Consider the following 25,546-nt stretch of genomic DNA (forward strand, 5'->3'; position numbering starts at 1 on the left):
GTCGAGTGACTACAAAGTCCGAGAGGCTACACACTTTCAGACGAAGAGGAGAGCCAGAAAGCCTGGCGGTGAGACATCCCAGTCTCGAACTGCGCACAACAAAAGGGACCGCTAGTAATCACCAGAAGCGCAGAAGCTCAGCTCGCAGGAAAGCCATTAATGAAATACCATAGGAACGTAACTACAAGAAGCATAATAATACCCTTCCACCACTCCTTCGACATCCTCCGCCATCCATCCACCCGCCAAGTCCCAGCAAAGCCCTCTCACCCAAAAGATATCAACAAGAAAGAAAGGGTATAAAACGACCGTCCATCCACCGACGACACACCCGCACAGCCCTACAACACCAACAACGCAAACATCCCGCCCATCACAGGTCTAGCCTTGAACTCAATGCCCGGCGGAAACGCCCCGTCGTTCGTCTGATACAGATCGGTAAACGGCCTGCTAGTCGGCGTCTCATTAACCCACTTCGCCAGATCGGCGATGAACATATCCCTCGTCTCTTCGCTCGCAATCGCCGCGCAGAAGACCTCCCAGTCGGACTTAGTATACCAGCGATTCCTGGTATCGAGCGGGACGCCGTAGGTCTCCTCGACAGTGGGATAGAAGTCCGATTGCATGTCGTAGACGGACTGCGGGACGAGGGACGTGTTGAGCAGGCGGTCGTTGTAGAGGTTATACAGGAGGCCGTGCGTGGTGGCGTTGTTATAGTTGAGGATAGAGTGCGGTGGGTTGTCTGCCGTGTTGAGGCCGAGGGTCTGCCACTGGTCGATGTAATCGTGCGCGATGGAGGAGTAGTTTTGCGCGTCGGCGTCTTCGCCTGCGAGCGTCGAGATCTGCGACATGGCTTCGAGGCCGATCATGCCTTTTAGCGCGAGGTTGGTCTGGTTGGCGAGGTGGCCTGCGAAGTCGTCGGTCGAGAGCTGTTCGGCGGGGTAGAGACTGTCTTCTACGAGATACTCGGCCCATTGCTTCAGGATCGGGTAGTGCTGCTTGATGTAGTCCGAATTCCCTGAGCGTTGCGCGTATGCGAGGACCATGATGAGGTTGTTTCCGCACTCCTCGATAGGCATGTGCTCGTCATTGCCATCCGGATGTCCAGTAGCATTGGGGAAATGAGTGCCGAGGTCATGGATCGCGAACTTGTTGGGGTAGTGCCCACTCTCCTGGTTCTCGAAGTGCGGGTCCAGCAGTAGTTTAACGAGTTCCGGGTTCGTGTAGTAGAAGATCGGCGAAGCTGGATAGATGACGTCTACAGTCTGCGTGTTCCCGTTCGACGAGATCTCCTTGAGGAACAAATAGTGCTTGTCCTGCGTTCCCACAAGCTGCACGGCGCCAAATGCTTGGCGGGCCGCCAGGGTGGTGAGTATGGCGTAGTTCTGGCCAGCAGCGGCGATGGAGTCACTGGAAATCTTGGTGTCGAGATCGGTCGAAAGCTTGCTTGACTCCGAGTAATCCTTGTGGGAAAAGGACAGCTGAGGAGTGTTAGCATGCGCATTAATGCATTACCACCGGTATAACTTACGGCAGCAAGATCATCGCTGAAGTAGCTCTTCCATAACGACGGAATGGTGGTCAAACCATTTGCACCAAGGAATTGAATCGCGTCATCCTGGCAGAGGCCAATAGTAAAGAGAGTTGAGACCGGAGAGGCGCCTACGGAGCCAAGATCTGCGGCATAGCCAAATACTGGCCAATTCGAATTAATCGCGCGGAAGTTGGAATCCTTGGAATTCGCAAGCTTCCCCTGTCCCACAAAAGCACCGCGGACGTCGGTATCCGCGCCGGATTGATAAGTCAGTCCATCAGAGGAGTCAGTCGCGTAGTACTGCAAAAGTCAGTGGAGTGTAAGAGCAGTCAAGTTTGAACCACTTACGATATTGCCCCATTCGGCCCGGTCGTTGACTTCGCTGAACGACTGCTGGTTCTGCTTCCAGACACGGTGGTACGAGACGTCATCCGTCGCGCCGAAGTCCCACTGTGCGATGGCGGCAAGATCCCCCGAAACCCACTCTGTTGGGACAAGTGAGCACTCTAAGCCATGTGGTTAGGTGACGCAAGTACGTACCGGCGGATATGTCCGTGTACAGCTCCACATCGTGGTTCGAGCCGTCCAAAGAGGAAACTTCGACGTTCATGTATGAAAAGACCAACGACTGGCGCCTGAAGTCATCCGGAGTGAGCGGAGAGAGGAACGTGACTTTCATCGACACCTTGTCGTCAACCTCGATTGTGAAGATACTTTTCGTGCTCGTATACTCGTACGCGACTTGACTGGCGGCTTCAACGTCCCTCGGCGCTCCCATCCAGGTAAATGCTTTCCCGTCGACTCGGATCAATCCCGCCCATCCTGTGACTTGGCCTCTGCATCTGCATCAGCGGGGAAATGACAATAAGAAGTCGCTAACCATACGTGTAGAATGACGGCCATTGACCGGGTAAGTATCCTCCGTTGCCGCCATTGCTGCCGGCGGGAAACCACGTGGAAAGGTAAGGGCTCTTGACGGCCAAGGGTAACGATGGCGGACGGGCCGGGGTGAACTTGGACTGAGCAGAAGCAAGATTGATGAGAAGTCCACCCAACGCACCCAATAAAGAGAGATGCATGATTAATGATGGGGAGTCTCAGGACTGGTGAGCGGATGGATGATCTTTCCGCGAACCTGGACGGGTTGAATATATACGTGTTGATCATAGCAAGGGACGCCCTCCTACTAGGCTAGCCTGCGGAAGGCTTGCTGGGGAGGCTACGCAGGCGGCGAGACAAGAACGGACCACATGACGGGAAGGAGGATGCACTTACATTAGGAGATGGTACCAACTCTAGCGGACTTGAGCTCGGCGAGACGCTATGGAATCTGCCTTATGGCCTTGCAAGATGATAGCTGGAATGTCGGAAAGCTTACCATCAACAGTACTGTAGCCAGATGCTAAAGAATATCGCGGGACGCGGCGGTACCTGGCGGCCGAAGGTCCTATCTAGCCCTGAAATCTCTCTCTAATAAGCACTACCCGCGGCAGGTAAGCCCCAAGCCAGGCAAGTAGTGCCCAGGTGGTGTGTTCATGCAGTAGGGACCGGCAATGGAGGAAGGAAGTGACATCCTCCCGAAGTCTCCACATTCCCGATTTGGTCATGGAGACGTGTCAGCGAGGAAAATAGCAAGCACATGGGCGTTGAAAGAGTCTATGATTCGGTACGTCCGAGGGTAAAATAGATTAAGGCTCGACGACAAGAGGCCCAAGCAAGCACCATGGCTGGCGTAAGATGTGATGGTGCTGGCGTATCACGTCGATGACCTTGGCGGAGGTTGTATCTCTAGCTCGAAGACATAGTAGCTCGCCTGACCCATATGGCTAAGGCTATGGAGTAAGCTTTCGTGGAAGAGGGGATTAAACGAGAAAGAGGCTTTGGCGTCGGCATCCTCGGAGAAAATCAGGTACCCGTCCGCCACAATGCTTTGCATCAAGCTCAGAAGTGCCCCGGCTATGTCGAGACTGAAGGACTTCCCAGAATCGTAGAGCATCCAGCCTCTGGTCTGTTGTGGATTTTGGTAGCATGCGATAGCGCGATGTGATGCTGTACCTAAGGAGGATGGTGATCCTTGCTGGAGCGGTATCGCAGACTCCACGATCCTCGTGATGCCTTCTCCACAGTCCCGGTATTTAAGAGTTACGGTGAGGCCAGTCCCGCGGTACTAGTGACGTATAGCCACGCTTATTCAATTCCTGGATTTTAGGTGGTCGCCATTGTGCTGCCAGACGCCGGGTTATCGCCATAGTGCGAAGTTTGGCCTCATTCATCCCTTCGCCATAGGGATAAGAACCCAGGGTACAAAATGAAGTCTGACTATGGCAAGAATCGTGGACAAGAAGTGCCGTGGGTCGTTCTTGTGACTGTCCGCGGGAGTACTGCGGGGAAGCTTTCGGCGCGTAGAAGGAAAAGGAAGGAGACAAGCAACGGCCATGGCATCTGCCCACCAGCTCATGCTAGCCGGCGAAAACGTTGCATGCTACGAAGCTGCGGTAGCATGTGGCCAGGCGAGCATGGGACAAGGCACGGCGACCGGGGATGAAAAAGAAAGATGGTGCATGGCGCGGTAATGGGGAGTGCACGGTTCATCTAAATCCCTGCGCGCATCCCCGCCCGGAAGGGAACTAGCCTGCTAGCCTGCGCATAATCCAACCTCGTGAGCTTGAACCAACTATTGAAAAGACGGGCAGGCTAAAGATTCACTGGAGGAATCCCACTGCTCAGAAGCTCCTTCCTCTTTCCAACTTTCTCTCCCCACCAATTCTTGTTGCCCTTGACTCCAGAAAGCGACCGCATGCCCGGGTGCTATCTGGGGCTATGGTCGGCATAGGCTTCCCTAGTTAGTGGCCGTGTAACACCTAAGAAAGAGGCAGTGTGCGACTAGACCCTCCTTCATATTACGCAAGAACTGAGTGCAAAGACTGAGAACGCCCTCCGCCACGTGTAAGCAGCTCCACAGGTCATCACTCTGCGCTAAATAAAGATCACAAATTGGAGAACCTTGGCATGTCGATGATTATAGCATTAAGCGCGTCGCCTTTCCAGAGTCGGACGCTGCTAACAATGTACAGAGGGACATGAGCGTCTTGCCATGCGCTTTCGGTCGCGAGAAGCTATTCAGGTAGCAAGTCGTATCGTACAGAAAATTGATAGTCATGAAGGAACAGACCGCGCATAAACAACAGGACGGACGCTACTCGACGAGGGAGACTGAAGCCGGGTATCCTGAAAACTCAACAGAAAAGACTGAGCTGTGCAACGCTGAAAGCCACGAAGACAAGAAATAGACATGCAACGAGAAAGAACGAAAAGGGTATCCGAAGCGAACCAAGATCAAAGCAACCAAACGATAACCACACCCATACCGCCTTAAACCGACGACCTTCTATGAATCAGCAAGCCAAGGGCGGGACACATGCTCATACAATTGCATGCAGCCATCCAGCCATCGACATCGAAGAATATCGTGAACGGTCCAGCGCTTCTCGGGCTCCATCTCAAGACAGCCCTTAACGAGCGCAATCGCGTCCTCCACGCGGCCGTTTTGGACAGCGTCTGCTTTGCGAATAAGATCGACGTCGTATTCGCCACTCTGGATCTTCAGGGAAGTCTTCGGGTCAAGCCCTCCATTGAACGGTAGGTTTGCGGTAAGAAGCGCATATACAACCACGCCGAACGCCCAAATGTCGGCAGCTGGTGAGAACACCGGACCGGGTGCGTTGAACAATTCAGGCGCGGCGTATTGCAGACTGCCAGCGAGACACGTGCTGGTTTCGGCAGGACCTATATTTTGATTCGCGCCAACTGAATGCGGTTCTGGCCCGTCTCGTTGGTCGCTCACGGTAAAGTCGGCCATACCAAAATCACACAGGAGGAGATCCCCGCCCTCCACCTCTGCGTTAGGTGATGTCATGTCGACGAGGCAGTTCTCCAGCTTGATGTCCCGGTGGACAACCTGCACATCGTTGTGCAAGTACCGCATCGCTGATGCAAGCTGGTACGTATAGCGCTTCGCCAATCGTTCCGGCAACCCATGCTTCTTCTTCTTGCGTAGATCACGTACGAGATCGAATAAAGTGCCGCCCTGGTTCAACTTTGTAATGCAATAGGTTGCGAAATCGGTGGTATACACACGGAGAAGCGGTAGAATGTAGGAGTGTCGCAGGAACCGCCATATTTCCACCTCGTGATCGAACTGCGTCTGAATCTGCTCGTTCTCCAGCTCCGACTTGTCTTTCAATTGCTTGCGCACGATTTTGACAGCATTGACCACTCTCCGCCCATCTTCGATGCTGGTAACCTCTTTCACGACGCTGAAACCGCCATACCCGATCTGTTTGCCAATAATATATTCGCCGTGGTATCCAATGCCTTGGCCTTCGTCGTCTGGTTCGGTTGGCTTTAGTGGACCGTCCGTTGCTTTGTATCTCGAAAGAAAGGATGCGGCCGGGGACATGGAAGACATGGAGCGTCCTGAACGAGCCGAAGATCGACGACTGGCCCTCCGTAGGCTTCCCTCGCCGTCTCCGTTCTCTAAGCGGTAGCTCCTAGATCGCTGAGATCCGTTGCGCCTTCCGTAGTATGGAGGAAACTCGACTGGAGAAGTTGTAGGCAGGGGTGAGAGCAGATATTCGGTCGGCGTCTCTAGCGGTGTTCTCGCCTCTTCTAATGGAGAGGCAGTTGTTTCGGAGGTCAAGGAAGCGACGTGGTCGTTGTACTCGGGGTCGGTTGCGAGCTCGTCGACCGTGGTTTGAAGCAGTGGGTATCTTGGTTCGCCTAGGCGATGCTGCAAACCGTTTCGTTGGCGCACGGGAAGTTCGAAGTATTCGTGGTCGGAAAGTTCTTCACCGTCGGAGGTCTCCGGCTGTGAAAGCCTGGGCGCCGGTTTCGGCAGAGGTTCTTCAATGGAGAGACGGTTGCCGCTGTCAAGCGTGACTTCATTGTTGAAGCTGATGGACTTGGTCCGCCTTCTGAATTGCTCTTCAATGTCGTCCTCCCCTTCACTGCTGCCGACAGCCACAGCGGGGCCATGGTAGGCGCTGTTGTAGGCGCGGTGCCCATTTGCGCCGTTCTCCTCCCACTTTATGGGGATGCCGTGGGCATAATGACTCCGATCTGGGTCGGCGAGTTCGGCCGCCGAATGCGACGGAAGAGCGCCATTCTGGTGAGCATCGTGTCGCGGAATCGAGGCAAAGGTTGAGGCAGCCGGCTTGGGCGACGCCGAGGTGTCGAGTTTGAGCTTCTGGAAAGTATGTGAGGATCCCGAAATGGGGGCCATGTAAACGGCAGGGCAAATATCACGGTGAGTGCAGACCTCAAGGCGCCGGCGGCAGGTATTAATGTGCGGCGACCGTGGGGTGAGGTTGCTCGGCGAGGGTAATCTCAGAGGGTAATGGGAATTTCCGTCGAGGCGGAGCGATGTAGCACAGCGGGGCTGCGTCGCGGCAGCCTCGCGTCGCGCGAGATGCGCTCAGGGCGGCGCGGTGGAAGTGACGATGTGCGTGGAAGCGCGAGTGGAGCGATGGCGCTTGAGCTGGCACAAGAGACTGTGGAGGGCGCGAGGGCTCTTTGTCTGGGGAACGAAGCGAGGATGGGTGTTTTCAAACGCCAACCCCCACGCCGAACGCTTGCGGCGAAGGCCGCCGTGTATATTTCTAGCGCTGCACGTGAAGAGAAAATAGAAACCTCCAGGGCTTGGAAGCCATTCGTCCTACGCGCGCCTATCACAGCCCGAAGGTAGTAAGCCCTGTGTGTATACGTAACGCTGCGGCAGGCGCAGAACCTCCAAATAGACGGAGTAACTGTGCCGCGATGCCCAGGTGCGAGAATCCTCCCAAGCGGAGAGCGCGTCCAGCAGTGGCGACAGCACCTGCCCACGAAGCGCTGATCCTGTCGTGACTGCCCCGCGCCTGTGTGTTGCGGCCTGCGAATCCTCTTGTGACAAGCAGCGCGGGCGTGGGATGGGGCACGCGGAGAATGCGAGGGCTCTGCAGCCGGTGACGATGGTTATGCAGGGCCGAAACAGAAACTAGATCTCGGCCCGTTGCCCGCACAATTGCGCAAAAACTGCGGGACGAGTAGAGATCTAACACGACGAAGGGAAAACAGGGTCAGTCCGTCACCGAGGGACAGCGGGCGGAAGAACGTCGGGCCACGCATTGCCCAGGTGACGTCGGAGCTCTCAGAGCCCTAGAGGCCCGGCGAGCATCCACGCGGACGGGCCCTTGCCTGTTGTCTGCCCAAGTGAATAGCCTCAGGGGCCCGCAGTTGCTTACCATGCTCTGGTGAACTTTTTCTCTTGTTCGACACAGCACCAGACGAGGCTGCGCTGCTTCCACCAGCTTCTCTTGGCGCAGGCGCTAGCCCCAGCCGGCTAGGCGGCCCTCGCGACCTGCTCCGAGCCCTAGAGGTCCAGTGCTTGTCAACGACGTCCTATCGCAGCAACACCCACGACATCCTATCGCCGACACTGCTCGCACGCCTCGGTTTCTGGACTCTGCCTCCGCCTGCTGCGGCCCTCCAGCTTCGACGGCCGCCTCCTGACTCCTGCCGGCGAGTGGCTGCCACGCCGAGACGCTGCCCGCCATGGGGCTCTCCGGCTTCTGCGCGAAGCTCTTCAGTGCCTGCTGCGGCGGTAAGCTCCCCAACGCCGCGTTTCCCATCCCGGCCCGCTGCTAATCTCGCTCCACGCAGGACGCTCAAAAGATAGTATCTATGATCCAGTGCTAGCAGACAGCGAGCGCGAAGCCGTGGCCGACCTCCTAGGCTTCTTGGAAAATGTCCGACCCATCCACACCCCCATCTGCACCGCCCGGGCTGACACTCTGCCAGCGAGCCGAGACCGATTTCTTCTCCGGAGAGCCGCTCCGCGCATTAAGTACACTAGTATATTCAGACAACATCGATTTGCAGAGGTCGGCGAGCTTGACCTTCGCCGAAATCACCGAGAGAGGTACCTGCTTCCCCGAAGCTGGCTGTCGACCAAATCTAACCCTGTCCCACGATAGATGTCAGAGAAGTCGACCGTGATACGCTCGAGCCGATTCTATTCCTGCTCCAAAACCCCGATATCGAGGTGCAGCGCGCGGCAAGTGCGGCGCTGGGCAACCTGGCCGTGAACAGTACGTGCACTATGAATGGCTAAAGGGCGTTTGCGCTGACTCCCTACAGCCGAGAATAAAGTCGCAATTGTTGCGCTCGGTGGCCTCGCGCCGTTGATCAAGCAGATGAACTCGCCGAACGTCGAAGTGCAATGCAATGCCGTCGGATGCATTACAAACCTCGCGACACACGAGGACAACAAGTCCAAAATAGCACGGTCAGGAGCTCTGCAGCCCTTGACTAGGCTTGCCAAATCGAAGGACATGCGCGTGCAGAGGAATGCGACGGGAGCGCTGCTCAACATGACACACTCCGGTAGGGCACCGTACAAACTCGTTTAGACGTCGGGGGTATGCTGACGTGCGGATAGATGACAATCGGCAACAGCTCGTCAATGCCGGCGCCATTCCAGTCCTGGTGCAGCTCCTGAACTCTCCAGACGTTGATGTGCAGTACTATTGCACAACAGCCCTCAGCAACATTGCCGTCGACGCCACCAATAGGGCAAAGCTCGCTCAGACCGAAGGACGCTTGGTACAGTCGTTGGTCCACCTCATGGAGTCATCTTCTCCCAAAGTGCAGTGCCAGGCTGCATTAGCGCTACGAAACCTCGCGTCAGACGAACGTTATCAGCTCGACATTGTGCGGGCCCGCGGCCTGCCGTCGCTTCTCCGACTCCTGCAATCTTCCTACCTCCCCCTTATTCTCTCCGCCGTTGCATGCATACGGAATATTTCCATCCACCCTGCGAACGAATCTCCGATCATTGAGGCCGGTTTCCTGCGGCCGCTCGTCGACTTGCTGGGCTCCACAGAGAACGACGAGATCCAATGCCACGCCATCTCCACGCTTCGAAACCTAGCGGCTAGTTCGGACAAGAACAAGCAGCTGGTTCTCGAGGCCGGAGCTGTACAGAAGTGCAAACAGTTGGTGCTGAATGTGCGGCTCCCGGTGCAGTCGGAGATGACTGCAGCGATTGCGGTCCTGGCATTGAGCGAAGAATTGAAGCCGCATCTGCTCAACCTTGGAGTCTTCGATGTCCTTATTCCCCTGACGGAATCAGACAGCATTGAAGTCCAAGGAAACAGTGCGGCAGCTCTAGGGAATCTATCATCAAAAGGTGAGCAGTAATTAGGACAATCTTTCCACTCGCTAACTTGGAGTAGTGGGCGATTACACTATCTTCATTCAAAACTGGACCGAACCCGCTGGCGGCATACATGGATATCTCCGCCGCTTTCTGGCCAGCGGAGACCCCACCTTCCAGCACATCGCTATCTGGACGTTGCTACAATTACTCGAATCCGAAGACCCCCGACTACTCGAGCGCATAGCGAAGTCGAACGACATAGTTCGCATGGTCTCCGACATCGCGGAGCGCAACATCGAATCGGACGATGAAGATAACGAGGACGGCGAGGGCGAGGTTGTTAGCCTTGCCCGACGATGCCTTGAGATCCTCGGCAAGTCACCTAAAACCCTCGTAGAGGGCTAAAATTCTTGGAAGGTTTCTTATACCCATTTCAACGCTTGATTATCGCTCCTCTCCGTTTCTTACACTCGTTCGCTGATTTCCTAATGTGGTTCATGTGTATTCTTGCTATCATGCTTGCGCATGATAGGCGACGGCGTTTCCTGGAGCAACGATATCTACAATATTCATAGCGAGCATGGGTGGAGCAGGGTTTCGTATTACTGGCGGCATACCACGTTTTCCTGTTGTTTTATCTGGACTAGAATTGCTCCAGCGTTTGATGGAAAGATTGTAATCCTTGGTTTGGATCGCTGGGGTACTTGACGTTGGAGTGATCCCATGTCCAATCCATTACGTGTATAGGGCACTGAAACCATTCAGGAAAAGAGATCCCGGTCCACCATTTTCCCATCTCGATGTTAATTTAGATTATGTGAACCTGCGAATCCATATAATGAAGCTCTACCAGGCTCAGCCCATTCCAAGAATCTCCCGCTTCGATGGGTGCCCACGTGTGTGTAGTAGGGCTGGGGCTCGCGGCATTTCATGTGACGTCGCGCTGCAGTATTTGCCGAGGTTTCACCGATATCGATAAGCAAAACAAATTCACGATTCTAGAGCTACTCACATACAGAACCACACTTCTGCTGTACGACGACTAAACCGCAATGCCACCCAAAGGCAGAGGGCGAGGCGGTGCGCGCGGCCGCGCCCGCGGCACTGGGAGAGGAGATGCAGCTGCTAATCGGCCAGCCACAGGCGCCACCGAGATTTCAGAAGCCACCCCACCAGTGCTCAAAGCGGATACAGAAGCAACTGAGTCGTCCGCGCCTGGTATAGTACCTAAACAAGAAGATGAAGGGAGCGCCCCAACTTCAGCGGCTGAAGCGAATATCTCTGCCACCGTCGAAACGCAGCTCCCACCTTCAGTTGCAGCCTTGTAGGTCACCCAATGCCTCACATCTGCTGTAGGACTCAATTGCTAAGCAATCCAAGCTCGAACTCCTCTCCCCAAACCCCAATAGATTCTGCCGCTCGTCCGCCGAGGAAGCGACTCGACAGCTTGAAGAGCAACGAACCGTCCTCACGCTCTGCGTCTCCAGCTGCCCGTCGTGGAACACCGAGTCGAGGCAGAAAGCCTGTTGCGTTACCACCATTCGCGGGTCGTCGAAGCAAGGAGGAGCGGGATGCTCGGAACCAGGAAGCTATTGAACGTGAGCGTGAGAGGAACAGAAAACTTGAGGCGTTAGAGAGGAAGAAGGAGCAACAGAGGAAGCGTGAAGAGGATCGCAAACGTGGAGGAGGGGCAAGGGCTAGAGGTGGCTTCAGCGGCGCCACCAGCGGGCCGTTCTCGTTAGGCAGTGCTACTCAGGGCAGGTCTTCTCACAGAGTCGCCCTCTGCTTCCGCTGACAGTCGCGCAAAGACAGGAAAACCACTCATCGAAATTTTGCAGGCTTCGGTTCAGGCTCGGGTTCAGGTTCAGGTTCAGGATCCCGTGCCGTCCGGGTCAAGCGCGAACCCAACGACGGCGAGGTCGGGCCGTCACACAGGCCATCCGGTATCTCCATTAAGAAGGAAGACGGGGGATACATCTCTTCAGACGATGAAGATGCAGGTGAATTCCCGCGGAAGGATATTGATTTAATTGAGATATCGTCCGACGAGGACGAGGTGGGACCGTCAGAGCACAGGGAGCGGGCACAACTACCAGTCCGCATTGGTAGGAAGGAGCACCGGGAACGCGTCGTCGGGATCAACACGGAGGCCAGCACCGAGGCATCTGCCAAAATTCTACAACAAGCGGAGGCATCCGGTAGCGCACCGACAGCCGACGCGGTAGAGAGTACCACTCGAAAAGGGAAGAGCAAGGTGAAGGACGTCGAGATCACCGGCGTGCGGAAGCCATACAAGGGCGTGTGGCAGGATTCTGACGAGTCGGATGTCAAAGTCAAAGCTGAACCAATCAGCGACGATGAAGATATGGCCGACGCAGAGCAGGTAGGCATTGTGAACAAGGCAGTGGAGAAGCCATCGGAACAGTCTCCAGACGCCGAGAAGAAACCCAAAGCTCGCTCGAAAGAGGAGCCGAATCTTCAAACGGACGAAGACCGCGCAGAATGGGCCCGCTTCCAAGCAAATCTGCGCCACATCAGAGCAGAGTTGGGACCGGATGAGGACGTTGCTATCCCTTCTGCAGATGGGTCGGGCGACCTGACCATGATCGATGCTGCCGCCAATGCCAGCAGACCGAGTGTTCGAGACAACAACGTCTATCTCTTCCAAATTCCGCCTATTATGCCCGACCTACTCTTACCAGGAGTTAAGAAGGAGCCGTCCGATCCGCAGCATGGCGCCCAGGAGGCCGCTCCGTCCGCGAAGGGTGAAGCAGTACCGATTAAGAAGGAAGAAGAGTTTTCAAACCCTCTAGGAAATGCGCCTGAACGACCTCGGTTTGCCAGCGGGCGCGTCGGCAAGCTGCGTGTCCATCAATCCGGCCGTACCACGCTGAACTGGGGGGGTACAAGCTACGAATTGACGCCAGGCAACAAGGCCTCGTTTTTGCAAGAGGTGGTTTCCATACACGTGGTGCCAGAAAATGAGCGCGTGGTCGAGGAAGACGCAGGCGAGGCTGTTTCATTCGGACGAGTGAAAGGGAAGTTTGTAGTGACGCCGGATTTCTCAAAGATATTCGGTTAGGCTAGCGATATGAGGTGCAAAGATTATGGCACTCCGCGATCAGCATGAAGGCGTTGGGTCGATCAAAAGCATTTACGGGCGTTCAATAATGATAATCTAGATGCCATGCAAGGCTCAGAGCAAATACAGTGTCAGAACGCGACCCCAAACGCGTAAACACGGGATCTGAAAAGCCACTACTGCAAGCCAACAACTTTGTGTGACGAATTTAGTGGGGCAGCTAGCGCCGGCGGTGTTGTGCATTATCTAATCTGATCCGACTAGCGTGAGGCGCCAAACCCGAGAGCTCCGAGCTCCGTGTACAAAGAACGCGTATAAAGTGCCATGGGGGCATGGTGGAGCGGTGAACTGGCCACGCGTGCGACGATTTTCACCTGGCGCGTTCACGATGTTGGAAGATCAGTGGACTGATGTGACATGTTGGTGTCTGTCTGTGGAGCGGCGGATGCTCTAATCTCGCGTCTTGGAGGACATTTTCCAAGCAGAGTGGAGCTCTAATTCAGCCGCCAAATGCAAAACAGATGCAGCTGTAACTCCGAGCGGCACCGTTCCTGCGTGGGCGGCTCATTGTTGTGGTGGGCCTGGCCGAATCAGAGCGCGTCTGCGACAAGGCGCGTCGGGCACGGACTGTTTGTGGTGCGTGAATGGCCGTGGCTGGGAGACGCGATGAACGACTTCGACAAGAAGTGCGCATCAAATTGGGAGAAAAAAGAGAATGATATGCGTATCGTTGAAAAGCGCGCAGTCAATTGACCCTGTATGCAGCCGCGCAGGCAGACATTTGGGTCACGGGCTGACAAAAACGTGGAGATCGATGCTGAAATCGGTGAACGTCATAGCGTCTTCAGCCTAGGAAAGCGCGCCGTCGCCTAGTCACGTGCTCTCGTCTGCCCGCGTACATAAGTTCTGCGCGTCCTCTTCTTTGTCCCTCCGTCCACACCATCATCGACTTCGGCCTCTCGCCACAATTTATTCTTGACATCACGTCCGCTCCATTGAGGACTGTCACCGCCTATACTTATATATCACCCGCCACAATGTCCACCGCGCAGATAACACCATCCAAAAAGGTCCGCCACGGTCCCGCATCTTTTATCCATGCGCGTATACTGACGCGTATATAGGCTGCATCAGCCATTGAGACACTCAAGATGTCCGATTCGCCTGCGAAGAAGCTCAACTTCGAGTCTACGGCGGACAAGGAGAATATTTTCAAGCCCATTGTCGGCATTCCCGACCTCCCAGAGGAGGACGCGACGGAAGACGCGTCTGCGCAGAAGACTGCCATCGCAACTACGATTAAGCCTGAAGAGGCACACGAGCCTCTGCTACAGGAGAACCCTCACCGTTTTGTCCTGTTCCCCATCAAGTACCACGATGTAAGTCGACGCGACCGGACCCCATCGCGCCATGATACTTCCCTAGTCATGATACTGTGCCCAAGAACACCTAGGCTAACACCTCCTTCTACAATAGGTCTGGCAAATGTACAAGAAGGCCGAAGCTTCCTTCTGGACCGCCGAAGAAATCGATCTCTCCAAAGACCTTCACGACTGGAACAAGCGATTGAACGACGACGAGCGCTTCTTCATCTCACACGTCCTCGCCTTCTTCGCCGCGTCGGACGGCATCGTCAACGAGAACTTGGTCGAGCGATTCAGCGGCGAGGTGCAGATACCCGAGGCGCGATGCTTCTATGGCTTCCAGATCATGATGGAGAACATCCACTCCGAGACATACTCCCTCCTGATCGACACTTACATCAGCGAGCCTAAGCAGCGCACCTATCTCTTCAACGCCATTGACAACAGTAAGTTGCGCCATTATTCACATTGAGCGACGCGTATCTGACGCGTCTTGTAGTTCCCTGCATCCGCAAGAAGGCCGACTGGGCGCTCCGATGGATCTCAGACAAGAACTCCACCTTTGCGACGCGTCTCGTCGCCTTCGCTGCCGTCGAGGGTATCTTCTTTAGCGGCTCCTTCGCGTCCATCTTCTGGCTCAAGAAGCGCGGCCTAATGCCCGGTCTGACCTTCTCCAACGAACTCATCTCCCGCGATGAGGGCATGCACACCGACTTCGCCTGCCTGCTCTTCTCCCTCTTGAAGACTCGACCTAGCAAGCAGCTTGTTCAGGACATCATCACAGAGGCTGTCGTGATCGAGAAGGAGTTCTTGACCGAGGCTCTGCCTGTTATGCTGCTCGGCATGAACGCCACCCTCATGTGCCAGTACATTGAGTTTGTGGCTGACCGTCTACTGTTGGCCCTCGGCAACTCAAAGTTCTACAACGCGACCAACCCCTTCGACTTCATGGAGAATATCTCGCTCGCGGGCAAGACGAACTTCTTCGAGAAGCGCGTCGGCGACTACCAGAAGGCCGGTGTTATGGCGAGCACCAAGAAGCATGAGAAGGAGGGTTCATCTTCGCCAAGCGAGGAGCCCAAGGGCCTGTCTGGCGACTTCTCCTTCGAAGAGGACTTCTAGACGCGTCCCCTCTCTCATTTCGTTTCGTTACAATCTCCTAGCTGTATACCTCTTCTGACTTTGGGCATGGGTCCGGGGCGACCCTTTCATCTTGCATATCTGTTCTCCCCTCTGCATTGCCGGAGTCAGACCCAGCACAACCGGCATATCCTTTGGAAAGCGCATACCGGCCTGCTTTTGATACCTTTTTTCCGCGCTTTCGAATTTCCGGCGTTTGCGGTGGGCTCTTGAATGAGAGATGTGGACCGAGGATAAGGGGTGCGGTAGGATACCGTCATGGTTGTTAGGATAATGATGAGTACAAGCGATCAAAATCTCATTTCGCCGTTCGCGTGTGCACCTTCGGAGACCGCTGCTTGGTGTTGAAAGCGCGTGATCGCAGCCCGCGACAAGGGTGTCCTTGGGCTCCGCAAAGACGCGCACAAGCATGACCAAGTCTCGCCCAGTAGTCTAGCCACGTTGCTCTTCCATATCCTTACCTATATTCACTTTAACCTTGTTATTCCAAGCGCTCCTTATGGCACCTATCTTCGCGAGCGACTCCATCCCCGACAGATGGTTCCGTAGTGGTGGCCGCATCGGGCAGAGATGACGTCTGTCGGGGTTGGCTCTTGAGGGCATGACGGCAAGCGAGTGCTTGGGCTTTGTACCTGAGTTTGCGTCACCGACCCCGAGCGACGGAGTATCTTAACGAAATTCTGTATACAACACCGCTACGGACGTAGATCGTATCGATAAGACATACTCTGGCCTTCTCGCGTGTTTATCGCAAGCCACTTCGCATCTTCCGCGGTGGTCCGCACCACATCTCCCCACCAACGCCGCCCAACATCTACAGATACTAGAAAACCGCCGTCCGCCATAATACCCCGCGGCGCAGCGTGCGCGATACGATTCCTCAACATCGCAAGCCTAGCAGACAGGTATACGACCAACTGCGCACAGGCAAATCGAGAAGCTGCAGTTCCGGCGATCGCATCCACCAGCACAGCACCACATGGCAACTAGGTCCACCCATGAAGCTTCCTAAGCAAAGCCAATGGCCGACGTGCTCCCCAAGATCAGGGTGACGGACCCACATACCAAAGATGCGAGTCCCCTGGAGCGGCAGGACACTGGCAAGCTCTCGACGAAGGGAGAGGGTACGTGGCACCCCCGCGCGCAACACCTCTGTCTAGAATGACGAGAGGCAGCCAGCAATGCTTACACTAAAGCCTGTAGGATCGTTGACGAACGGCAAACTCGCTGCAAAGCTACGAAGCCCCACGTTGCCCACCGCACCATCGAACGAGTCACCGACGCAGAACGGGAATGCGGAAGGACGAGTACAGGCTGAGGCGGCTATTGACCCGCTCTCGCAAGTATGTACATATTAGGGACGATATTGCTAGCAGATATAGGAGGCTAATCGCGGGATTCCGGTGTAGCAAATCCTCAAGCGCACGAATACGTCGAATGCGATCCAGAAATACCGCGGGCAGGCGGCGGAAACTGCCGCTCAATCGCCTACATTGCCCAACGATACGCCTACGGATACGAAGTACGCGGGGGAGACAACGCGGGAAGTCGGCAGTGTATCCAAGGCAGACAAAAAGTGAGCATGCATGTTCCATTTAACTTTCCTAGAATGTAGTAAGTGTTGCGATCCACCAAGGCTTAGCGGATCCTTCGTATTCGCCACGGATGCCGGATCGCGTATACTAAGATCCGCTACCCGTTTTGGTCGGTGGTGGCCTTCCCGAAGGAATCCGTCATTTTGAGGCGGAGCATTAACGAGGCTGATTCGTGGGTTTTCACAGGAAAGGAGTATCGTTCTTAAGTCGCTTCATCGGCAACAAAAAGAAGGGAAGTCTCGATGGCGGCGAAGAAGATGGCTCAGAAGCCGGAGAGCCGCGACCGGAGGGGATGAACGCCCAGTTGTTCAGTCATACGGTCGACAATCTGGGCTTCAGTCCCAAGCATCTGCAACCGCCGGCGTATATCAAAGTGAGAACAAAGTTTAAGAAAGAGAAAGAGTTCAATCGCGTGTTTTTAGCCCAAGACTTGCGGGCTGGTACGGCCAAGAGGAGACTTTCGATATCGTCGAGCTCGGCGACGCCCTCTGGGGCTGCGGCTTCGCATAATCCTATATGGGCCCTTGAGTTTAGCAAAGATGGGAAGTATCTTGCTGCTGGTGGGCAGGCAAGGGTTGTTTGGGTATGGGCAGTGATTTCGACCCCGGAGGAAAGGAGAGCGCACGAGAGTGAGGAGACCGATCCACGCGCGTCAGGCGGCGAGTCGACACATCTCAGTGCACCAGTCTTCCAGCAAAAGCCGTATAGGGAATACTGCGGCCACAACTCGACAATACTGGATCTGAGCTGGAGCAAGGTAAGTAGATTTATGACTGCCCTTAAGCTATTAGCTCCTAACACACACAGAACAACTTCTTGCTGTCGTCGTCGATGGACAAGACCGTCCGATTATGGCATGTCAGCCGCGCCGAGTGTTTGTGCACATTTAAGCATACCGACTTCGTCCCATCTATACAATTCCATCCGAAAGATGATCGCTTCTTCCTTGCGGGATCTTTGGATACAAAGTTGCGACTATGGAGTATCCCGGATAAGTCCGTCGCCTTTTGGACACAGCTGCCAGATATGATCACCGCCGTATCATTTAGCCCAGACGGAAAGACATGTATAGCCGGGACGCTAGGTGGACTGTGCATGTTTTACGAGACCGAAGGGCTCAAATACCAGACGCAAATTCACGTCAAGTCGACAAGAGGACAGAATGCCAAGGGAAGCAAGATCACTGGGATACAAGCGACGTACTGGCCACCTGGCAGCGACAGCGGAGATGTGAAGCTTTTGGTCTCAAGTAACGACTCCAGGATACGGATCTACAACTGCAGAGATAAGAGCCTGGAAATGAAGTTTAGGGGCCATGAGAACAACTGTAGTCAGATCCGTGCCACCTTCGCCGATGATACCGGCTACATCATTTGCGGGAGCGAGGACCGCAAGGCGTACATATGGTCGACTACTACGCCAGAAGGCGATAGGAGGAATCAGCGGCCTATGGAGACGTTCGAAGCTCACAGTTCTATTACGACATGCGCTATAATGGCTCCACTCAAGACAAGGCAGCTGCTGAGCTCTTCGGAGGATCCCATCTTTGACCTGTGCAATCCTCCGCCGGTAACGTTGGTTTCCCGCGAAGAGTCAGCCAATGGATCCAAGGCGCCTACTGAGGCGGGGTCTGCACTGCCTACACCAGCCGAGTCCACCTTTACGAGAGTCGCCGAGAGTCCAGCGTATCTTGCCAGATCCGCGCATCCAGACGGTAATATTATCGTTACGGCCGATTATACCGGGTCTATCAAGGTCTTCCGGCAGGATTGCGCGTACGCTAAACGAATGCGTGCCACGGATAACTGGGATACCTCGTCCGTCTTTTCCAAGCGGACGGGCCCAAAAATCGGTCGGCCAAGTAGCATCCTGTCCCGTACCACCGGACGAACGAGGAGAGACAGCACCTCCACGCAACCTCCCAATGAGCGTATCATGTCCTGGCGGCAAGAGCTGTCACATGGTAGCTTCGACTCCGTCAGCGCACCCGGCCCCAGAGGAAGTGTTGGCCGCAGCATGTCACCTCGCAAATCAGTGAAACGAACTAGCATCACCTCAATCCAGCCTTCCTATTCTCCCGCTCTGGGCCCTACACTTACAACCGACACCATCAACTCAGGCCCAACCGGCACTCCTAAGACCTCCATATCCGTGGACCACACTCCAGCACTGAGCAAGACCGCGTCTGAAGCATCCACTCCGCCGCGCGGCCGCAATCCCTCGCAAGCATCAACCTTCGACCCCGTCAAGCCTGTCGATGCCAAGCGCCAGGACGGGGCCAATCCGCTCCACGTCTACAACGGCCAGTCGTGGGCTTTCTGGAATAACTATACATTGCGCGAGCGGACGGTGCAGAGCGGTTCGCTAGGGCCTGCAGATGGGAAAGATTTGAGGCCCGATTTGCTACCGCGGGCGAGCGTTGTGAGCAAATTGAGCAGCGAGCTAGCGAGCGAGGACGGCGAAGCCGGCGGAAGTGGCGAAGGTGAAGAAGAAGAAAACTGTAGACAGTGCGGTGGGACGGAGTTTAAGGTTAGAGTAAGGGGATTAGGCGGGAAGGAAGAGAGAGTGCTGGTTTGTGGGAAGTGTGGCGCTGCTGCACGGTAGCTATCAACGGCCAGATTCGGAGTTTATGCATGGGATGGCATGGGATGGGATGTATGAGTATGTATGATGCATCTGAGGTTTGCATTGCCGCGCGGTTGGGTTTGGATATACACATACACGGGCATGGCGCTTGGGAGAAAAGGGTGGGCAGTCTGCGTCAAAGGCACCGCACCTGCAGCTATTAACGTATACATATACGCTTAGTCTAATACAAACAACCACCTACTAGCATCATCTCACCACCGTCGGCCCCTCATCTCCCCCTCCATTGCTCTCCCCACATCTAGCGCCACTAAAACCTGACTCACGCAGTTAGTTATACGCCGCGACCGTTGCCGTGATCTCCACAACCTGCTTGGCACTAAAACGCTTCTTCAGTCTATCAAACACGGCATAGGAAACGCTGACGTCTAGCGTCATGGCGTCTGCGTACACTATTACGACGCTGTGGGGTTCGTCGAAGATGGTAGTGCTGGTGGTGATGGCGTCACATAGCGGTAAGGTTAGGATGGATTGAAAGTGTTCTTGCGTTATTCCTGGTGGGGTGGCGTGCGATAGGGGCGCGTTGGTGCTCCACTCATGTGCTGGTTGCTGGCCGTTGAAGATTGGGAGGGAAGACAAGATGGTTCTGGGGGTGTGTGTGTGGGTTCCGAGGGCGGATTCCGTTCGGAAATGTTTCCGAGGTAGTCGCGTGTCCTGGGGCCAATCAGAAGGCGTCGCTTGCAGCCGCTGCTCCGTATTAATCCACAAACCTCGACCCCGTGTCTTTCGAAGCCATCGCTTGCGTTCGGCGGAATAGGTATACATATCATGGCGCCTCCGAAACCCCAACCAAAAGCGACCAAGAAGCCCGCCCCGAAAACACCACAGAAAGTAAAACAACAATCGAAAGCAAGTACTGAGCCCATCACCTCGACGATTCCACTGGAGCTGCAACAACTTCTGCTCAACATCTTCAAAAATGCGTTTTCACAATGCTTTGAGTCAGATATCAAACCGTTACTCCAGGAGGTCAAAGGACATCTGTATAATCGCGACTTCTTGGCTGCGTTTGGGAAGGACGAGTACTTGGAGGCGTATGCGGCGAGATGGAGTCCCAGCAGGGCTTTGGGGTATCTGCAGGTTCTAGACGAGCTGGGGGCGGATTGGGACGCCTATGAGAGGGGTGCTGGCGAAGACAATGAAGACAAGAGGTGGAAGACCGTGTGCCTTGGAGGAGGAGCGGGCGCGGAGATCGTGGCGCTCGCCGGGCCCATGAGTATGCGTGGATCCTCCGCGGGGGATGAAGAGGCCGGAAAGGGAACGATGGAAGTCGTAGCTATCGATATAGCCAACTGGTCCCCCGTCGTAGAGAAGCTGCACCAGCACATCACCACCGCGCCACCACTCTCGAAATACGCATCCGCCGCCGCGCAATCCGCCAACGCGCCGCTCGTCCATCCCACAGCCTTCACCGTCTCCTTCCACCAACACGACATCCTCACCACGCCCTTCGCCACACTCTCCTCCCTCCTCCAGAACGCCCACCTCGTCACCCTAATGTTCACCCTCAACGAACTGTACTCCGCCTCCCTCGCCCTCACGCAAACCTTCTTGCTCAATCTCACCACCTGCCTCACTCCAGGCGCGCTTCTCCTCGTCGTCGACAGCCCGGGGAGCTACTCGACTGTGAGTCTGAATGGTGCGGAGAAGAAGTATCCCATGCAGTGGCTGCTCGATCATACGCTGCTGAAGAAGGGTGCGAGGGATGAGGGGGGAGATGTAGCGTGGGAGAAGGTTAGGGAGGATGGGAGTAGGTGGTTTAGGTTGGGTGACGGGCTGCGGTATCCGATTGAGCTGGAGAATATGCGGTTTCAGATGCATTTGTACAGGAGGTTGGGTTGAGGGTTATGGTTTAGTGCTGCTTCGGCGGGAAATCGGACGGTGTACAAGGTCTCCAAGAAGCTCGCTGAAGGCCAATTACCTATGATACCCCATGCGTATGCACGTCTAGCAGAAAATCTTTAATCCTCCAAGCAAAGTAAGGAAGCTAATCGATGTTGCCGGAGGAGGAGGGCCTGGGCTCCAGCATTCCAGTGTTGTGTAACGTAGCCGGACGAAAACATTCATGCCGCCAGCTAGAACACCCCTCGCTATCCCAACACAGACCGAGTGACTCCCCATGCTTCCTCGAGTCACAGCCCTCCCAACCCCCATCACCAACTCGCACAAGCCACTCACGCCCAGCATGTGCCTCCCCTCCCTCTTCCTCTGCTTCCGCCGCCACAACCGCGCTAAAACATCCGACCCGACGAAATACACCACCGACGCCATCCCACCCATGCCGCTCAAAACTAACGAAAAGGGAGAATACATCCGCGAAAAACCGTGGAGTAGTGGGGGAATCAAGGGACGCGAAGTGTTAGCCAGAGCGGTAAGGAGATTTCCCTGCATGAGGAAGAGAGTGCTGATGTTTGAAGCAAGGAAAGGGACCCAGGACTTAGGGACTTGCTACACCATTTGTTGGATGGCGGCGGGGAGGGCGAGTGCAGAGGATGGGGAGGAAGTAGGAGAGGGAAGGGTGGAGCACCGTTGGTGTTGGGTTCTGTTATGGGGTAGCCATGTAAGGCTACTCGTTATGCTTGCGCATTGCGATGGGGCTCTGCAAAGCTGTTGTTAGGGCTCTTCAGCTCGCTGAGTAAGGGGTTGGGTCCTAAGTGAAGTATACACATATGGTCAAAACGAATCACTTTTTGTCCAATCCTAGGGGGCTATTTACATCCGCCTTGTACCGCTACAACCACGCCATCTTCCGCCTTAACGCTAGAAGCTATGGCTATACTCCCCATTCAAGCTAATCGGTCCTTGAATCGCACTCGCTCTGCTCGACTGTTCATACTGCTGCGTCTCGTTTCCGGACGCGTTCCCTCCCAACACAGTAATATTCTTAATCGCCGCATCGGTCTGGTAGCCGAAAGTGCCCGTCATCTTGAACAGCCCATTATCGTAGCTAAAGTTTATCTCCGACGTAGCGTCCTGCACAAGTGCATCACCTTCATCGAGATACAGCGAGCCGACGGCCTGGTTCGAAGCATTCGGCGCGATCCAGATGACGAAGTCTTGCTTGCGGAGCTCCGTTGTGGTATTAGCTGACTCGGCTCGTAGAGGAATGATAGAGCCGCCGCGGATGTGTAGCGGGATGGACGTGAACGGGATATCCGTCAGCTGGATCCAACTCCCACTCCCTTGGATTCTCTCATGCGTCCAGTAGTCGTAGAAGATCTCGTTCGGCAGGTAAATCGAGACATCTGTTCCGTTCTCCTCAGTCACTGGGCTGACCAAGACGTCGTCGCCGTAGAAGAACTGATGCTGGATAGCAAACGCATTCTCGTCCTCGGGATAATGGAAGAACAGAGGATTGAGCATAGGCAACCCGCTAGTAGATTGTCGGTGTAAATGCGTGTATATGTAATCGAGCAAGCGATACCTGACGCTGATAGCATTGCGAGCGGCTTCAGCGACAGTGGGCCAGATGTAAAATTCTTGCTGAATGGAGTCGAGGCCAGCGTGGTTGCGGTAGAAGGGATAAAAGGCACCGAGCGTGGCCCATCGTGCGCAAAGAGGTTCGGTAGCATTGTTTCCAAACCCGCACACGTCGGCGCCGACCATGGGAAGTTGGAAGAGCGCGGCAAATTCGAGGATGTTGGCTATGCTGATACGGTAATGGTCCCAGATAGACAGATTGTCTCCAAGCCACTTCCCTACGTGACTACCCGCCCCTGCGAACTGTGGACGATCAGCGAGACAGGCAAGAGGTGGTGAACAAGGCGGGGGCTTACAGTAGACCGAGTAATGATCAAAGGACGCCTGTTCGGTCGTCGAGCAAGCAATGCGTTCCTGGAAGCAATCGACATCATCAGTCCGTAAAGGTTGTGCGTATCATACTGATGCGTTCCATCATAGTTCTGAATATCGGTTGGAAGGGTCAAGTTGCTGATTGAGCCAGCAGCGTTATGGATCTCGTATTGCGGGTTGATGAGATCTCGGCCGGGGAGGCCGGTGGGAGTGTCTCCCCGATCAGAGTGCCGTGCGTGAAGAGAGCGTTTCGATTGCCCTGGTGGCTGGAAGTCGGCTGGAAAGCCGGGGATAATGCGGCCTGAATTGTTACGGACCGGTGGCGGCTCGGGTGGATTTCCTGCCTCTTCGGCAAAGCCTGGTCCTCTGTTAACAATACGAAGAATGACTGGGAAGGAGTTACTAACCTTGGGGATCCGCACAAGGGTACGGACAGAAATTCGCTGGTTCGTTCATATCGATCCACAACGCATCGATATCAACGCCTGTCTCCGGATCGAAGAACTGAAGGAACTCATTGTTCCAGTACTGCTGAGTGCTTGGGTGGAACCAATCAGGGAAAACCGTAGGACCAGGCCATACCACGCCAGTATAAATCGACCCGTTTGGATTCTTCTGAAAGATGTCGAGATCGACGCCATTGTTGTAGGCTTCGTAGTCGAGTGCCGCCACGGCTGGATCGACCATGACGACGTAGTGCTGTTGGTGAGCGTGGAGGTAGTCGACCAACTCGCGGACCATGTGGAGTGGGAACCTTTCCGGATCGAGAGTGAAGACCCGTCTAAGGTCCATGTAATCGATATCCGTCCACATAGTCTAGGCTTGTCAGCAATCCGCATATTCAGGACTCTCTAAATGGTAAACTTGCCTCCAGCGGAATATTCGCTTGCGAATAATTGGCCACAACTTCCGCGACCATGAACACATCTCTGTAGCCATACTTGCACTGATGGAAACCAAAACCTGGAGGAACGTAAGTGAGGAGATCAGATGAGATGATATTCGCGATTTACCCCAGTAAGGCTGCATAACGGGCGTGCCTGCAACCTCTGCATATTGGACGCTGACGTCTTTCGGTGTCGGCCCGGCAAGGAAGTATAGATCTATGATTCCACCAAGGGCATTGTACTCCAGATACTGCCCGTCAGTGTTATCGATCCTGATGTCCATGCCATTTGAATTGAGCAAGAAGACGCCATGAGTGCCAGAAGAGCCCCGGTGGTCGAAGTAAATGGGGTGATCGCCATATAGGTTGGTGCCGTTAGGCGTACCGTAGGCATCTCGATTCCAGAGCTGTTCCACGTCAGCGTTCGGCCAGAGTGTAGAATTGCACTTACTTACCGTCCTCGTATAATTCGTAGTATTCAACTGAAACGGATCCGTATGTTCTCCCAACCCATAGAGATGCGGAGAATCCGGCAGCCCCGTCCTCAGTCTCAGATACTGACTTTCAAATACCAGACTAGCAGCCGAAGAATCAAACAACGTCTCGTTCGTGCTCTTCCTCGTCACAGCGAAAGAAAACGGGCTCTCTGTCCATGAGAAAGCAAGCGCGGAATCCGACGGGTCGACGTCTTCGCTTGATGGCCTTGGGAAGACCGATTCCGAGACTTGGTAGATTTGCTCTTCCGCATCATAGATCTTAACGTGTAGGCGGCTTTCTAGGTGCTCGTTAGAAACCTCTTGAAATTCTCCCCAATTGCCTGACGAGTGGTAAAGGGACTCACCGGACTGATACTCTACCTCCAACTTCAAGTCCGTCAAATCCTCGCCATAAACATTGCACGGTGGCTCAGCAAGGGTTAAATCTGCCATAACCCTGGCCCCATCATCCTGGACATTACTCGCCGCATACCCAGGACAGCTATCCAGAGAAGAAGCCTGACGTCGGACCAAGACGCTACCAAAAGCGGGCCCAGCTAGTCCCAAAAAGACAGGTGCTCTGAACAACATTGTGACGCACCTTCTTTACCAACGATGCAGTTTTCCAGTTTGCCTCTCTCATGACCTGCTCCGAGGTATACTTATACCTGGGGAAAATCTCGTGTACACCGGGTCACCTCATGATGCAACTCCCCAGTCCAGCGCAGTGAGACGCTAGCATTCCCGCCAGTCAGGATGCATCTGACTGGGCTGTGCCGTCCTAGGTAGGTAACAAGCCTTGCCTCCCCGCAATTTGTAGCGTCATTGCTGGGGTTT

General features: G+C 54.9%; 8 protein-coding genes across 8 annotated transcripts; 5 read left to right on the forward strand and 3 right to left on the reverse strand.

The window, feature by feature from the left end:
* Positions 1–341: 341 nt before the first annotated feature.
* BU26DRAFT_529263 (DUF1793-domain-containing protein) lies at positions 342–2,468 on the reverse strand (the record flags this gene model as incomplete). The annotated part of the gene is made up of 5 exons (XM_033830886.1): positions 342–1,481; positions 1,532–1,834; positions 1,883–2,019; positions 2,075–2,368; positions 2,420–2,468. 5 exons carry the CDS (start codon positions 2,466–2,468, stop codon positions 342–344), a joined length of 1,923 nt encoding a protein of 640 aa, XP_033687003.1.
* Positions 2,469–4,471: 2,003 nt separating this feature from the next.
* Positions 4,472–7,143, reverse strand: BU26DRAFT_516718 (kinase-like protein). The gene has a single exon (XM_033828397.1). It carries the CDS (start codon positions 6,813–6,815, stop codon positions 4,923–4,925), a length of 1,893 nt encoding a protein of 630 aa, XP_033687004.1. The 5' UTR covers positions 6,816–7,143; the 3' UTR covers positions 4,472–4,922.
* A 525-nt stretch (positions 7,144–7,668) lies between these two features.
* BU26DRAFT_516719 (ARM repeat-containing protein) lies at positions 7,669–10,572 on the forward strand. The gene is made up of 7 exons (XM_033828398.1): positions 7,669–8,171; positions 8,231–8,316; positions 8,369–8,489; positions 8,545–8,658; positions 8,708–8,953; positions 9,009–9,758; positions 9,805–10,572. Exons 1-7 carry the CDS (start codon positions 8,123–8,125, stop codon positions 10,131–10,133), a joined length of 1,695 nt encoding a protein of 564 aa, XP_033687005.1. The 5' UTR covers positions 7,669–8,122; the 3' UTR covers positions 10,134–10,572.
* Positions 10,573–10,751: 179 nt separating this feature from the next.
* On the forward strand, positions 10,752–12,810 carry BU26DRAFT_602470 (uncharacterized protein; the record flags this gene model as incomplete). Its single annotated transcript, XM_033835355.1, has 3 exons — positions 10,752–11,052; positions 11,109–11,485; positions 11,537–12,810. Exons 1-3 carry the CDS (start codon positions 10,781–10,783, stop codon positions 12,808–12,810), a joined length of 1,923 nt encoding a protein of 640 aa, XP_033687006.1. The 5' UTR covers positions 10,752–10,780.
* A 939-nt stretch (positions 12,811–13,749) lies between these two features.
* BU26DRAFT_516721 (uncharacterized protein) lies at positions 13,750–15,517 on the forward strand. Its single transcript, XM_033828399.1, has 4 exons — positions 13,750–13,880; positions 13,935–14,189; positions 14,287–14,620; positions 14,674–15,517. The coding sequence occupies exons 1-4, from the start codon at positions 13,848–13,850 to the stop codon at positions 15,294–15,296; spliced, it is 1,245 nt and encodes a 414-aa protein (XP_033687007.1). The 5' UTR covers positions 13,750–13,847; the 3' UTR covers positions 15,297–15,517.
* An 818-nt stretch (positions 15,518–16,335) lies between these two features.
* Positions 16,336–19,513, forward strand: BU26DRAFT_502564 (WD40 repeat-like protein; the record flags this gene model as incomplete). The annotated part of the gene is made up of 5 exons (XM_033826643.1): positions 16,336–16,438; positions 16,518–16,657; positions 16,724–16,890; positions 17,117–17,666; positions 17,717–19,513. 5 exons carry the CDS (start codon positions 16,336–16,338, stop codon positions 19,511–19,513), a joined length of 2,757 nt encoding a protein of 918 aa, XP_033687008.1.
* A 791-nt stretch (positions 19,514–20,304) lies between these two features.
* BU26DRAFT_516722 (uncharacterized protein) lies at positions 20,305–21,621 on the forward strand. The gene has a single exon (XM_033828400.1). The coding sequence runs from the start codon at positions 20,324–20,326 to the stop codon at positions 21,395–21,397; it is 1,074 nt and encodes a 357-aa protein (XP_033687009.1). The 5' UTR covers positions 20,305–20,323; the 3' UTR covers positions 21,398–21,621.
* Positions 21,622–22,227: 606 nt separating this feature from the next.
* Positions 22,228–25,493, reverse strand: BU26DRAFT_602474 (glycoside hydrolase family 31 protein). The gene is made up of 7 exons (XM_033835356.1): positions 25,075–25,493; positions 24,689–25,008; positions 24,361–24,640; positions 24,216–24,310; positions 23,755–24,163; positions 23,332–23,705; positions 22,228–23,278 (listed from the first exon to the last, which is right to left on the reverse strand). Exons 1-7 carry the CDS (start codon positions 25,298–25,300, stop codon positions 22,316–22,318), a joined length of 2,667 nt encoding a protein of 888 aa, XP_033687010.1. The 5' UTR covers positions 25,301–25,493; the 3' UTR covers positions 22,228–22,315.
* Positions 25,494–25,546: the final 53 nt, after the last annotated feature.

Source organism: Trematosphaeria pertusa, assembly GCF_010094035.1.
Source record: "Trematosphaeria pertusa strain CBS 122368 unplaced genomic scaffold BU26scaffold_4, whole genome shotgun sequence".
In the NCBI taxonomy this organism is placed as follows: Eukaryota; Fungi; Ascomycota; class Dothideomycetes; order Pleosporales; family Trematosphaeriaceae; genus Trematosphaeria; species Trematosphaeria pertusa.